The sequence below is a fragment of the Symphodus melops genome, assembly GCF_947650265.1.
Source record: "Symphodus melops genome assembly, chromosome: 15".
Classification (NCBI taxonomy): domain Eukaryota; kingdom Metazoa; phylum Chordata; class Actinopteri; order Labriformes; family Labridae; genus Symphodus; species Symphodus melops.
The window spans coordinates 15,288,603-15,304,515 of NC_136705.1; the positions used below are offsets into that span (position 1 = coordinate 15,288,603).

At 42.4% G+C, this 15,913-nt stretch overlaps 2 protein-coding genes across 7 annotated transcripts in view; one reads left to right on the top strand and one right to left on the bottom strand.

The window, feature by feature from the left end:
• The window catches only part of sdccag8 (SHH signaling and ciliogenesis regulator sdccag8), a 41,760-nt gene extending 31,456 nt beyond the window's left edge, over positions 1 to 10,304 (top strand). Inside the window, exons 17-18 of one of the 2 annotated variants that reach the window (XM_079362512.1) lie at positions 9,441 to 9,567; positions 10,218 to 10,304. In XM_079362512.1, coding sequence (XP_079218638.1) covers positions 9,441 to 9,567; positions 10,218 to 10,235 — 145 coding nt within the window. In that variant the 3' untranslated portion in view covers positions 10,236 to 10,304. Of the gene's footprint in view, positions 1 to 2,492; positions 2,645 to 9,440; positions 9,568 to 10,217 lie in introns of those variants that run through there. The other variant, XM_079362513.1, reaches the window with a different exon arrangement.
• The window catches only part of akt3a (v-akt murine thymoma viral oncogene homolog 3a), a 57,927-nt gene continuing 45,450 nt past the window's right edge, over positions 3,437 to 15,913 (bottom strand). For 2 of the 5 annotated variants that reach the window (XM_079362521.1, XM_079362522.1), the window contains exon 14: positions 10,576 to 15,139. In XM_079362521.1, coding sequence (XP_079218647.1) covers positions 15,054 to 15,139 — 86 coding nt within the window. In that variant the 3' untranslated portion in view covers positions 10,576 to 15,053. Of the gene's footprint in view, positions 4,870 to 7,479; positions 7,543 to 10,575; positions 15,140 to 15,913 lie in introns of those variants that run through there. The other 3 variants (XR_013780696.1, XR_013780697.1, XR_013780698.1) reach the window with 3 other exon arrangements.

The window sequence follows — 15,913 nt, forward strand, 5'->3', positions numbered from 1 at the left end:
AAAAACAAATCTCTGTATAACAGGAAAAAAAAGACTTGAAGGTATTTAGGACTAGAATAAAAAATGATGAATTTGTTCACCGTAGATTCTGTGAGAAATAGAGGAAAGTTTTCACTCTTGATTACATTTTCCTGTCTCTGGAAAGTAACTGTCACCTCTTTTGCTCACCTCTCTCTCTTCCTCTCTTTTCCATCGTATTCCACTTCTCTTTTTGCCTCTCTTCTTTTCTTCTTAACTTTCCTCCTCTTTCTCCTTATCCCCTCTGCATTCTGTGCTAAACACCACGCAACCTTTTTTCACCTCACAGCTGCTCGCAGGCTGTTTAACCAATTATCACTATGCATGTACGAACTGAGGTCACACACACACACGCGCATGCACACACACACACACACACACACACACACACACTATCGACAGACCGATATAACACCAACATTTGCTTAACCACACACGGTGACAGCAGAGTGTGTTTGTCAGCCCAAGGTTTGTGTGTGTATGTGTGAGTGTTCATATGAGCTCCCAGCTCACTCTGCAGCCCTTTAAGGCGAGCAGCAACATATACGCAGATGTGCCTGTAGATCCACAGGCTTCACTCCGCCATATGGCCTCCACCAAGAAAGATGGTGCGTGCGTCTGGAGGAAGGAGGGAGGGATGGAGCGAAGGATGGAGGAGGGATGGAGGGCCATGTGTGGTATGAGCTGTGCAAGCAGTTGTTGAAGTATGTATGCCTGTGGATGTGTGTGTGTGTGTGTGTGTGTGTGTGTGTGTGTGTGTGTGTTTGCACCAGAGGCTCCAGGAGATTGGTTAATGGAACAAATGGTCGCGGCGGGCCGGGGAAGAAGGAACAGGCTTGCTGCTACCGCGGGCGGACAGCGAGCCCCAGGCGAGGGCTGCTTCATCTGGGCTCATGCCACATGCACAACACACACACACACACACACACACACACACACCCTCTGTCAAAACCTCCTCTCACCCCCATCCACACAGTGTGCTGCCATGCCCCAGAAGCAAAAGGACGCTCGTTGCAAAAACTTTTCATTTGCAAATGAAGCTGGCAAAGGCTGGGCAGAAGAAACAGGACAGCATTTGTGTGTGTGTGTGTGTGTGTGTGTGTGTGTGTGTGTGTGTGTGTGTGTGTGTGTGTGTGTGTGTGTGTGTGTGTGTGTGTGTGTGTGTGTGTGTGTGTGTGTGTGTGTGTGTGTGTGTGTGTGTGTGTGTGTGTGTGTGTGTGTGTGTGTGTGTGTGTGTGTGTGTGTTTTCACTGAGTAACAACTGTGTGTGTGATGAGACAATAGTGAAGGATAGTGGGATGATGGCTGTGTGGAAAAAAATAAAATAAATTGAAGTCCCATTAAAATCATACACTTCATATTGTTTATCACTCTCTGATACGTTTCCACTGATGATATAAGCGCGTGCTGTGTAAACTATCAGACATTTTCATTTTCCATGAAACAGCAGGCATGACCTGTTGGCCTTTATCTTATAGAGGGGGTTGCGTGTGTTTGATCTTTAATTGTGGATGTTTAACTTCAAGCGATGTGTTAAGAGTTCGTGAAGTGAAGTCTCAAAAACAGAGTGACAGTTTGGCCCGCTGATTTATTCTTTTCATTTCTCTCTCACGCTCTTGTTCTCACCTCTGGATGGCGCTGATCAGTCGTCCTCTCTTCACTTTCATCTTCGTCTCCTCCTCTTCCCATCGTCCCTGTCTCTGCGTTGCCCAGCTGGCTTCTGTAGCCAGAAGCGACTGCAGGGCGGCCTGCTGAAAGAGCATTGTCAAACGGTGGCTTTACAGCTCTATCAAACACACACACACAAACACACACACACACACACACACACACACACACAGACGCACAGATTTGCAGCTCAGATGTCAGGCTGTAGCCAGAGGCTTGCAAGCTGGAGCGTTAACTGTGCAAAGCGTCACATCTCTAGCCCCAGTCAGTGACACTTGCTAACACTACTTTATAAAAGTACAACCAGAGAACGAGTGCAGAAACACCTGCCCCTTCTTTGGAAAAATGTTGAAAGTCACAACAGTTAAATCACTTTGATGCCGGGAAAGCAAAGACGAGAGTTAAAAAAAAAAAAAAATCAGGAGGTCTAGCGGCAGCAAACTCTTAGGCATTGAGAGCTAAAAAAAAAAAAAAACCCAGCCTTCAGCAGAACGAAAAACCTCTGTTACCTCTGTTACATACGACACTTCTGTCACCCAGGGTTTTTTAAAAGTCAAATACAATTCTAATATCGCTCTTAATACTTTAAACAGGGATTTGTTAATAGAAATATTTACGAGGCACTTGTCAGTTAACTGTTTTTATTTTGTCTGTTCAGTTTAATCTTTTTCATCCCTCACGCTGATGTTCGGTAACCCCCTCTCATAGCAAAACAAAACAAAAATCCTAAAACTCAAAAAGTGCAGGAAGAAGAAGTCTCGTCGGACGAAAATGCAAACTCAATTTGAATTTCTCTTGGCTCTTAGGTTCACGTTGTTTATTTACAAAGGAGAACCAACAGACCTGCATGGAGACTAATGGGACAAAACCAGTATGTGGCTTCTCGAGAAATGGTGGAGTTACATTTTGACCAAAATGGGGGAAAAAAAGAAAAAAAAAAGAAAGAAAAGACAGTCGCTCTATGAGAAGGCATTTTTGTTACAGAGAAGCCACATCCCACAGTTCTGCTATTATACTATACTATTATACTACTGCTATTCCGCTACTATATTATTTGACATTTAAAGGAATTTGGGTTTCTGTAATCTAACATCACAAAAGAGTGAAAACAATAAATGTGAAGATTATTCTGATAAATTGTTGATTGAGCCGTTTTTTAGTTCAGAAACACTTTTAAATGGGAAATGTTTTAATTTAAGTCTACAATAAAATCCTTAGGTTTAAAATAGAAGATTAAAAAGATGATCCTTTAGAAGAAGAGAACGATCTTATTTAAGTGCTTTCTTTGAATTTGAAGGGGAGAACAGTTGCTGTTGTCCATCGTTTCATTTTAAGCTGAGCCCCAGGAACAAACAGTGCTGACCTAAGCTCGACTGAACAGGCTGAATAAGACGGACATATTCCATCGAGGCGCCCGGTGAAGTCATCCTAAAACACGTACTGTTTTCATCTTCAGTCTAATATTGTCTCACCACTGCGCTCAGCTCTGCTGAAGAGCAGCAGGCAAAAAAAGACAAAAGAGTTTGTCACACGGGGAGCCTCACAGATGATTTTAAATATTGATTTATCAGTTGAATGATTGATAATCTTCATGTTGTGTTTGCCTGCTGTGATGTGGCACTGGGAGGTTACTAAGCCCCACTTCAGTCGGCCAACATTTGTCTCAGAACGGGTATTCTTTAGTGTGAGTTTAATCTTTTATTTTGGAATGAAAATCCAACCAATGCTGGCTGTTTTAAAAAAAAAAAAATTTAAAAGAAAAATCAATCCTTCCAGTTAACAGTAATTCAGTTTTCCGGATTGAAAATGTAATCTGATGTCATGACATTCAGAATCGAATGCTTGAATAGATTTTAATACATAGAGGAAATAACCCTGAACAACCCTGTTAGATTTTTTTTAATCAAGGCCAAAATCACAACCAAAGACACAAAAAAATGCATCAGAATTAATGATGAAATTTGCAATTTTTGTATCTCTTATCAGTTTGTATGACATGGAGTTGCTGTTTTTTGTGTGTGTATTTCTTGTTGGGACTTTGTTGTTCTCACACTGAAAAGGACGACTTGCCGAAATGTTAATGTAAAAAAATCTCTTTGGGTCATTTTGGGTGGGTCATAATGAGTCATTACAGAATTTAAAAGAGAAAGTTCCCACATGGACAAAAGTAAATTAAAAGAAAAGACAGGTATCCAAAAATGAAAAAAAAAAACGAAAAAAAAAAAACTGCATGAGCAAATGAATTAGCTGTGAGGAGTCGTCTTATCAGTCTCATCCTGATCAAAACACACAGTGTCACCGAGCGTGTTCTCATGTCAAACGTCCATGTTAGCAAAAGCAACAACTGGCATGACAGGTTGGTGAACGAGAGAGGGACATGGCCTAAAGGCACACACACACACACACACACACACACACACACACACACACACACACACACACACATTCTTGAGTTCAGTTGTGTGTAAGCCAAGTTTTAGCTAGAGTGCTAGGGTGTGAGGGTGGTGGTGGTGAGCCTGGGATTGGGCGAAATATGGTTTTGTGTGTGTGTGTATGCGTGTGTGTGTGTGCGTGCGTGTGTATGCATGTGTGTGGCAGCTGCGGCCTTCATGCCCCTGGCAGTGTGGTTGTAACCAGGCAAGCCAAGACCGTCTGCCTGCATTCTTCACCCCCTAGGCCCCCTGCTTTCTACACACACACACACACACACACACACACACACACACACGGACGGACAGGCATACAACTTGAGTTTGTCAAATATATTTTTTTTCTGGAATGTTTACATTTTTCACAATGAACTTTTAGCAGATTGAAATTTGTATATATATTTTTTTGTGCAAGCGTGCTAACTATGTATTTATCCACACATAAACACGAGCTCTCCGTAGTTTGTCTTAGTGTCCCTGGATGTGAATCATTCAGAGCAGTTATTCTTAGACACGCTGTACATGCGTAATGTTGTTTGATAATGCGCACCGACCAATAAATATTGTCTTTAAAGTGACACACTCCACTCGCTGATTTGTTTAGGAATGAAAGTGCACACATTCATAATGAGCTTTTAATGACGGGACTGAAAGCTGCCTTCAGATCTTTTCTATCCATTAACGTGTCTCCGTTCCTCTTGCGTGACGTGAGCGCTCTCCCTTTGGACTGAGCCTTTAGGACATATGCTGCCACCTGTAAATAAATATGCAAACACAGACAAACACACACAACAGAGTTTAGACACTAGCTGTGGGCTACGACTGATGTATACCACAGAGAGGTAACCGTGTCTGTGTGTGTTGTAATTAATCTCCTCAGTAGCTGCAGTCAATAGAGAATGCGGCGGTTTTCGAGGTGCAGATTGTGAGCAGAGTTTGATTATTGGGCTGTCAGGGGAAATTACTGCAAACTGCCTCCCAGCAAAACTTGCTTTTTTTTATTATGTCTGCTGCTGGAGAGCAAAAAACATGCTCAAAGCCATGACTGCTCTGGAGGCAGGTATTTTCTTGAGGAGTTATTTCAGGGAAGATGTGTTTGTTGCGCGCTCCAGCAGGTGGTGTCCTTTCACTAGGTCAGCGGGGAGGCTCTCCTTCTTTAACACCGCCACCGCCACCCTCCTGTCAAACAGTAGGCAGCAGCAGCAGCAGCAGCAGCAGCAGCAGTGCGCAGTAGGCGGCTGGGAGTGCGATGACGGCCGTAGCCTCTTTTGTTTCTCCCTCCCTGACCTGCACCTCACCTCACCCCTCACACGGCAAACTGTCAGCTTCCATTTTTCACCTGCTCCAGATCCTCTTCACCTGCACATCCATTTATCTGTCTCAGCCTTCAGTCCATCCATGAATCCAGCCAAGCTTCCTTCTTTGCTCACCACTTCCAGACAGCGGGGCAGAGGCCAGCCAGCCTGCAGTGTGTGTGTGTGTATGTGTGTGTGTGTGTGTGTGTGTGTGAGAGAGAGTGTGTGTGTCAGTGCCCGAGCATTAAGCCGTATTAAGCCCTAATTAATGAGCGTGCCAGCTGATAGAGGCCAGTTATTGGATTTGCTGCTTTAGCTGCTGGAAGGAGCGCTGCCGCAATCACACCACCCACACACACACACACACACACACACGCACACACACCTACACACACGCACACACACCCACACACCCTTTCGAGGCAGTGTGTGCAAGGTGAGACAAGGTTTGGATTAGAGAGTGTGTGTGTGTGTTGTATAAGAAGGCCAGAGGTTGGCTGCTCTCTGTCCAGACAAACCGAAAGTGTGTGTCTGTGTGTGTGTGTGTGTGTGTGTGTGTGTGTGTGTGTGTGTGTGTGTGTCTGTGTGTGTGTGCCAGGGTTCAAGCTTTTCTTCCTGCATTACATAAACCTGCAGCTTTAAACATCTCAGGCCACAACCCGACACACTGATTTACTGGCTTCCTGTTCGGCTCAGCCGTCAGACGTGTGCACGTCTGTTGGCACTGAGCAGCAGAATTTGGACTGAAATGACGGAAATGTGTTTAAGTTGTACTAAATGTTGTACAGTTGGACATTTCTCCAAAGTAATTGTATCATACTCATTTCCTCTCTGATGATTGAAAACACAGTTTTGCATTAAGTTCTCATTAAGATGAAAAGTTGACTGAGATGTGATGAAAATCACGGTGACCTCGTTCTAGCTGTAAACTCTGACGGTTGTTTTGTGAAGTCAGAAAATAACCCTGATGACATCATCAGTTACTGTGCATTAAGGGGACATACAAAGTCCATTTGAAACCTGTTAAAAAAAAATAAAGTAGTTTAAAGAAAACAAATGTTTCCCATGATGCATCTCACTTTCGTGTCACTCTCCACGTACTCAGTGTAGAGAGTGAATTTTATTCCACTCACGTTAGAGACTAAAGGAAATATTTAACAAATATTAATTCATCAAATCCATCTCTGAAAAGATATCCTAACTTATATTTCAAATGTTGGCGATTAACAGATCAGTTTGGCCAGATAACAGAAAACATTTTCTCACATTTACCTCTGTTGGAATCTCATCATGTTGATCATTTGGATTTTGGTAACGAATCAGCAAGAACGTGGTTTTTTTTTTTGGAAAGTGATGTTCGTGGCACATTTTTGGAGCGTAAAGTAAAAATTCTGTTCTCAACATCATGAAATGCATGTTGAGTAAAGCCAAAGGAATGTACAGTCGTTTTGTAAATGTGGATCGTGTTCGATGTTTGTAACGATCAGGACGTCTCCTGTCAACATGTTCTGTTTCACTTCATGTCGTCTGAATCTATAATCAAATGACTCCTCTTCTTCAACGCCACATCATTCCTCCACCAGCAGTGTGTCAAACGTCTGTTGTCGAGCGCTGTCGATGCATCTCCTGTTTTACAAATCTGGAATAGTTTTCAGAGCCGGCCTGATCTTAGATTCTTCTATATAGTTTTTTTTTTTTGTTGGTAGGTGCTTCTGAATGTGTCCAATTCAAAATCAGAGGTTGAAAAACAAAGCAGCTTTACTCCGATCACTTAGGTGGTGTGGAGCTAAAGGCATCCTGTCAACGCTTCATCAAACATTTACAGCTTCAAGACAACAGGCTCTGTGTCTGACCTTTAGCTCCTCTCCTTTGTGTGTGTGTGTGTGTGTGTGTGTGTGTGTGTGTGTGTGTGTGTGTGTGTGTGTGTGTGTGTGTGTGTGTGTGTGTGTGTGTGTGTGTGTGTGTGTGTGTGTGTGTGTGTGTGTGTGTGTGTGTGTGTGTGTGTGTGTGTGTGTGTGTGTGTGTGTGTGTGTGTGTGTGTGTGTGTGTGTGTGTGTGTCTTAGCTCACCACTGCGAGGCTCTTTCTGTGTCACTGTGACGTGCCGATGGCCTGCTGTGTCGTGCTCTGCTTCTAGCGTAGGAGGATGAAGGAGAGAGAGAGAGAGAGAGAGAGAGGGAATATGGATGCCCAGGAATATGAAGCGGGGCGGGGAGTCTTTGCTCTCAGCGTCCAGGACTGGACAGAGCCTCCGGGTCTGCAACAAATCCCAAGCAGGGTCCACACACAGGACAGAAGAGAGAGTTTTAAGTGGGGCTGGGCAGTTAGGATGAATGGTCATGTTAAAGTTGTTGAAGATAAGGAGGGGAGTTCCTGAAGATGTGGGGCAGTTAGGAGCAGGATCAAAACCCTGTGCCGGGGTAGAGTGAGGACAGAGTGGGGGAGCAGATTGTGGAGGAGAGATGGGATGTTCGCCTCCCCCGTCTGTCACATGCAGGCAGCCCTGACTCTGCCAACATGACCAGCAGGGCAGGGGCATCTGTCTCCACCCCCCAGCTACCTCTCTCTGTCTCCTCCTGCCCCGAGCCTCAACAACCCCCTCATTCATCCTCTTCATCACACTCTCTTTTTCCTGCCCTACTTGTCGTCTTCTGAACCTGTTGAAACAGGATGCAAGAAAGCCAAACACAACAACTCTTAACAAAGTGAGGCAGCCAGAAACTTTATCTCGTCCTCTCCGGCTGCACCAGCTTTCAGCGGTTCAACGAATGATCCATAAGTCTCCTCCTGTTATTGATGTTAAACTCAAATGTTTGTACAAACATGATCCTAACTGAAAATAAAATGTCATGGCTTTTTATAGTCCTATCAGTCAAGTAGGAATCTAAAAGAAAGTAGGAAAGCACATGCATGCCGTGTCCTTTCGGAGTAAAGGTAAAGAAGTGATCTCATGTTGCACGTTCTTTCAAACAAATGCATTCATGCGTAAACGACGTTTTACTCTTTTTAAAAAAAGGCAGAGCTTCTTTGTCGGGTTTATTAAGAGTCAAAATCTCGCTTCCACTTTCCACCTCCGCCCCCAAAGCACATTTAACACTCCAACTATTCATACATGAATACTGCCAACGACCCCCTGAACCCTTAAAATACTTAACAAAGGGTCAATACAGGAGAGACACCTCATCAAAGAGCAGAACACATTTCTCTGTCCATGAACTGAACTTCCCATCAGTATCTGAACTCTTCATTAATCTAACCTCGCTGAGAGCTGCTTTAACAGTAAATGCATTAATGTTAAGATATTTGAATGTGCATTGATAAGTCCCAGGACCATTTGGATTTAGTTATGTGAAGCACATCCTTTATTGCCGTATTATTTAAACTCTGATTCCACAGCTTTTTCTTGTGATGGGGCATTTTTATTATGTTGGAACTATTTGTCAGAGATTCAGTGATTTTAGGGAGACAAAAAGTCCTGGATTTCAAAGCTAGCTATGATGTTGATGTTTGTTTTAAATAGATTAAATGTAAATGAATAAATTTTAAACGTTAAACTGTGACTGTAGGTTTCTGTAATCTGAGGATTTAATCCATGTTCTAAATCATATATCTGGATCTCTGTGATTTTCACCTGTTAATGACATTTGTCATAATTTAGGAATAATCGTATATGTTTGATTTAATTTCAGTCGGCAGATTAGTCGATACGTGGATGGTGCTGCTGACCAGACAGTAAAATTAGCCGTTCACTGTCCACTGTCGCTTTAGTGTTTCGCTGTTTTCCAGCTCCTTGTCTGCGCTCTAAATCCAAAAAGCACACTGCTGTCACACTCCTGTAAACACCGCTGATCAACACAAAGTCCAGTGATATTAAAAGCTTTTTGTGGATCCAGCTCTCTTTCAATATTTACAACATTTGGTTTTGATATCAACCAGGAGGGAACGTTCCTCTCACACAGTTTCAGTCAATATTGTGTGTTCTGTCCGTGTGTGTATGTGTGTGTGTGTGTGTGTGTGTGTGTGTCTTGCAGACTGCAGCAGTTGGACCGTCACTGTCAGAGCAGCGCCCAGCAGGTGTGTGAGCTGCTGGCCAAACAGAACCAGCTGATGCAGGAGAGAAACACACTCAGCGAGGAGATGCAGAGCTTACACACAGAGGTACACACACACACACACACACACACAGCTAACCTCGTACATACAGTAGAGTGTATCTTTTATTTGTTTTTAAATCTTTAAATGGTCTGGCCTGCCCGGTGCCTCAGGTCAGCTGAGCAGCTGCTCCTGGAGGTACCGAGAAGCTCAGAAGGGATAGAGCTTTCTCTACTGCCGGTCCCAAACTATGGAACGACCTCCCACTGCACATAAGACAAGCCCCCTCACTGTCCCTTTTTTAAAACTCGTCTTAAAACACCCATTTTTATTCTTTGGCTTTCAACCCAGCATGAGACTCTGTTCCTGTTTTAGTGTTTTCATTGTTTTAACCCTTTCATTGTTTTATGTTATGTGCTCTTAATGTGTGTACAACACTTTGTCCCAGCTACGGTTGTTTAAAGTGCTTTATAAATAAAGTAGAGTTGAGACTCTAACCAAAAAAAAAAAAGCGATGATATCTCTTCTCTTGGTGCACGATATAGCTGACAGATTACTATAAAAAAAAAAACAGCAAGAAGGCGTTTGTCCCTCCATGGTTCCGGAGTTTAATTATAAACATTTCTTCTAACTTTGGCTCTGATTCATTAACAGAAAGAGATGAAGCACTTTTCACACCACTGTTTATTGAGTTGTGCGTCTGTCTGTCTTTTTAGCTTCCAAACATGAGATGAGTCGACGGCGTGTCCACCTGAGCCTGCCCTGCCCGTCCTCCTCCTCGGGTCTCGACAAGATGTTCTGTCGGCGAGAAAATCTCAAACTGTGATTGTTTAGGAGCCGGGCGATGAGCACGGAGAGAGGTGTGTTCATCCTGTTTTGTATTAGTGTACACACTTTTTGTTAACACACACTTAGATCAGTTTGTTTCAAATTTGACAAAACTCTAACTGCATTATAAATAGAGCAAACATTTGTCGTTCGATTAACCCTCGGGCTTAACTCGGGAGACGATTTCTGCTTCATATCATAAATGTTTCATCGTCTGTGAATGCAAAACAAGTGGACACTTTGGCAGCAGATTGAAATAGTGCTTTATTGAAGCTGTCTGTAAGAAGGAAAATAATGTGCATCCCTATCATATACATTTTATGTGTAAAAATACTAAGGATGTACAGTGTAAAAATCAGCTTCATGTTGATGGTAATTTGTTGTTGTCACATCCTCACGGCCTCACGGGCCAGCAGCACTGCATCCTAACAGCATAAGGGACAGAAAGGGCTGTTTGATCGATCTGCCCACTTTTCCCCCTCACTGTCTCCGAGTCAACCTCCTGTCTGCGGAGCTTACCTCGGCTTTACAGTGATCCAGGGAAACACGGCCCGCTCTGTGCAACAGCTGGCAGCTGTCCAGAAATGTCTTACACAACTGTAAAGCTACAGTAGATGGATGTGAAATAAAATCTGTTACGTTTTGTAATATTTGTACATGTTTGCCATTTTCGTTTGCTGCTTTTTAAATAAATGCATCTCATGCTTGCTGACGTCGATGATGGATAGTAGTATAGAGAGAAGAGAGGGGAGGAAATCTGTCGGAGTCATGAGGTCAAATACTTTAAGAAATCCCTCTACACACCAGAGCCGATCAGCGCAGCGCGTGTTCTATGGCTGACACGGATCAGCTGAGGTCTTTGAAAGGATTCGCACATGATTCAGATACTACTGGAGTCAGATCTGCTACGTGACAGATGAACGGTAAGAACAGCAGCAAGTTTAAGGGTGAACGCGTCAGTGCTGCGGCAGACGTCTCGCGTACAAAACAGTAAAGCTGGGACGAGGCGAAGACTGAACTCCAGAGTCCGGTTTCAAAAAACAAACTGAGACAAAGGCAAATCACTGACTGGTGTTCCAACAACTGATTGATAGTAATACATTTCATTCATGTGGATTTACCATCGTTGAGTGAGCCTCAGCTTCTCTGTTAACACTAGTTTGTGTACAACTTGTTTCTGACCTCAGAATCAGCCTCCAGCATTGTTGCTGCCAGTAAATAAACTTGAATGTCGAGGAGGATGTAATGAGTGGAGCTGGAGGCTGACTCAAATGAAAACTTTTCAAAGCAGAAGCTGAGAAGGAGTCGGATACATCTTAACATTTTTCTTTAAGAAGACTGACCAATGACTGAGCCGTGCAGTGGTAGCACTGACTCGTCTTGCGTGCGGGACACAATCGCACAGGTCTTCTTGCCAACTGTGGCCATCAGAGCGACATGAAAACTTGTGGATGTATGAGAAGGGGAGATGTGCTTTAAAAATCCTCATTTTCATAAAAACATAAAAAAGCTAAAAATCTTCCTTTAAAGCAAGGCTGAATCAGTTTTATATGAATCATATAAAAAGTGATGGATGTGAAAGTGCTGTGGCCAAAGCTACAAAGCGGAGTTTTATGAGCTCTGGTTTCTAATGATTTTGGCGTTAAGCGTGCACATACAGCTAGAACTCCTCAGTCACTCGCAGACCTGGGTCAAATCAAAGCTGAAATCCTTCCAAATACTTGGGAGCGTTTGCTTGAGCCTGTCGAGGGTGCCAGCTGGGTGGGATTCGGCTTCTTCGGCTGTGCCAGACAGGCTCAATCGATCACAGAGAAGTACTTTTCATTAGAGTTCTGAGTGCCACTTTGACACAGGACTGGTAGTGCGGACAGAGGAGGACTACAGCATGCAGGCCAGCGCCATCCTTTTTGTACTCTGTGCCATAAAGCGCCTTTGCAAGCTAAACACATTTTAATGGATGTGCATAAAAGCATATGGACTCTAAAGCAGCAGAAAACAGGTAATGTGTTGTATGAGACATATCTGCAAAGAAAAAAAATGGAGGCATTTATTTTAAGAATAAAATCTGACGCCTTAAACTGCAGAGTGAAACACCACTACACCCCCTTAAAAACAAACTGACACGAAATAAATAAAATAGAAAATCAATTCAAGTTATTCATCGATAATCATTAAAACATTCAAATAAATATATTGGAAAACAACTTCCTGTGTCGAATAAGAGCACATCCCCTGGTGCTCTCTGTCTAATCTGGGTCGGCAAGATATTGAAGGTGAAGTTTTTCCACATGATTTCAATCAATTTAGAATTCACGTTTTTTAAAAACAAAAAAAACATTTTGTGGTTTTTTTTTGGCTTCTGAAGTGCTGGATGTCAAAGTTCATGAATAATTCTGCGCTAAAACCATAAGGCTTACTGGCGATTGAAGACAGAGAAATTGAGGGGATTTTCAGTTCTTTTTGGTTTGACTGGAAGACATGACAATGCAAACAAACAAAGTTTGAAGTGGATCACTGACACAACACATTTAAGACAGAAACATGTTCAGGGATGACTCATCCCAAAGCTTTGAATTTAACCAGGGGGGGAAATTGCTCTTCTATATATGAACTAAACTTACAGGAAAACACTGAGCTACCTCCCATTATGGTCAACTCTCTTCACTTACAGGAAACATTTACACTTCCGGCTCAGCACTGAATCTTTTCCAATCCTTACCTTTCTACATTCACTCCTCTGTGCTACACTTGTTTCTTTCTGGTCAACATCCTCTTCCCGTCTTTCTTTCTGAACTCTCCCTCAGTCTTTCCTCACACACTGCTGGAGTAAGAGGAAGCATGGAGGATATGTGGGTCAACATCCGATTTGCAGTGGTCAACGTGAACACCTATGGGAGCGTTTGAATAAATCTGAAGAAGAAATGGTTGATAAATAAGAGTGATCTATTCTGCCTGTCTTTAATGTGTTCTGTCACTTCTCCCCCCATCACATTTTTTGGTCACAAAACAACACAAAAAAAACATTTAACAAACAATGGAGCAGGAAGGCTATCTGCTTTCCCTCCTACATTCTTCAGCCATTTTTGTTTCTTGAGGTGCCTTCTTTTCCTCTCAGCCCTAAGAAATAGTTTTTTTGTTTTCTGTAATAATGTAATAACAATAGAAAAAGTTAAATATAAAATCAATGAGTAGAACAATAAATAAAACATATATATAGATATATATATATATAACCTTTGTCATGATTGGTGTAAACCAATAACTGTTGATGTGTACCTTTGTTTATCCTTTATCAGAAACTCACAGGAAACAGGAAATCAGCTGTTACCTCACTCATCAGTACATCTTACATTTTCACATTATAAATAATTCCTATCATTCTTGGAGATTAATCACCTGTACTCTCTCTCCTGTCATTACAATGTCCAACCTGCCATCCTGGACTTCTGCTTTCACTCTGGTGAATCTGTGCCTGCTGCAGTTCCCCTTTTTCCTGCACACAGACAGAGAGGTACAGCTGTGTGGTTTCTAAAGCCATGACGATAATATGTCACAGTAAAGCTTTCTGTCATAGACACAAAGTATCGTTTCCTTTTTTCTCGTTATGGGACAAAAGACGTTTAAACATAGCGGGACATGGGAAGTAAATAAATAAATAAAAAAACAACCTCTGGGGTGAAACATTCAAACAACCTTTTTTCCTCTTATTTTCACCTCTTCATTCATTGATATAGTAACCACCGTGCACTGCATTGTGGGAAATGTAGTAAAGCTTATGGTGAGGAGCTACATTCCTCTTGAACTGCTATGCTTTGAGGTGCACTCTTAAGCACAAACCCACACACGCATGACACCCTGTCATCATATCAATCTACAGTGCTTCTATGCATGAGCTGTAGATTAGGAGCAACACTTGTTCTGCAACTGTACAAGCACAGATGTTAATATAGGTGTTGGATGTGTTGCTGGCGCCTGTAAGATGGCCTGCAGCATTAAGCTAAAAGTGTAGCACCAGGTTGTAGTAGTAGCAGTAGTATAGAAGTAGCAGTAGTAGTAGTACCTGTATTAGTTGTAGTTGAAATAGCAGCAACAACAATAATGAATTGCACTGAGCAAAACCTGAGTCAAATCCTGCTTGACAACATGAGGCGTTTAAGGTTCTGCTCAATGATGACAACTGTTTCCTCCATGCCCGGCAGCCTCAATCAATCCCTGAATCATTTCTAGGAATATCTGTCGGTTTGTAAAGCTGGGCTACAACCGATACCAGCAGTTAGGGTTTGAATGACTAAGTGTGGCAGTATGCCACAGAAATGCATCCCTAAAAATGCACCAGTTGCTGCCTCACTTCATAGAAAATGTTGTTTTCTCTTTGTTTTTTTTCTTCAAAAGGGAGACTGGCACATGTCAAAGCACAGCAGGCCAGAGGTTATGCTCCTGTCTTTAAAGGGACATTACAGAGTAAATGATCACAACAGAGTCCAGATCATCTTGGGGTTGCAGTGCAGGACGATTTAGAAATATAGTCAGAAAATCTCTCTAAAGGGGGATTAAAAAAAAAAAAAGTTAGACTGGAGAGGTGAAAAGGAGAGGAGGGGGAAGAGAGGGAAGGACAAATCCCTTCAATTCAGGGTCATTCAGGGTCCGTCCATAGCTGTGGGTCTTTATGTCCCACACTGATGACCTCAGAGACCAGCTGTGATGATGTCAATGTGATGGACAGTTCATTCCCGCCCACTGGCTGAGTAGGAGAACTGAGGAAAGTGCGGCCTTCTCTCGTTGTCCAGACAGTCCATCCCGTCCTCGTCAACTGAAGAAACAGGAGATAATTAACGACTTGATTTCCCTCCATTTACAGTCACTTTTTTTTTTTACACGTAATGTCATCTCAAAAAAACATCAAAATGCATGATTTCCAAAGTTAATTTAATTAATTTAAAAACATTATCAAACATACCAAACCATTGTTTTTACAGAAACTGATGCAATTAACAAGTTCCTCTTTGATGTGCCAATCTCCTGCTAACTAATTGATGTGCGACCTTCAAAACAAGTGGAACCTCACGTTAACGCAGAGAAACACATCGCTTCCACTCATGCATAATTCAGTGCTGAAACATTTCAAAAAGCGGCGTCTTTTTTTTTCTTTTCTTTTTTTCAAAAGCCTGTGAAGTGCTGCATGTGGCCCGAGGACTATTACAGACACTCGAATAAACAGACAACAGCACTTCAGAGTGTTTGTTTCAGCGGTTAAATCAAGTGGAAATGTCTCACCTGAAGAAAGAGGCAGATCACTGACAAATTTGTTTCAACCTGCTAATTTAGCTTTACAAACAGATTCTACTTGATATGCAACTTAAAATTATGGTTGTAACTTGTAATTAAACACATTTACATTTACATCATCTACTGAAAAGTTGTTTTTCAGGGTGCTTTACTTCTTATTATTTCTACTTTAGTCTTCCCACTAAAGAGTCATTTCAGCCAGATTTTAAAGTTTTCAAACTTAGATGTGAACATGTGTGTGTGTGTGTGTGTGTGTGTGTGTGTGTGTGTGTGTGTGCGCGCGCATGTAAGTGCAAGT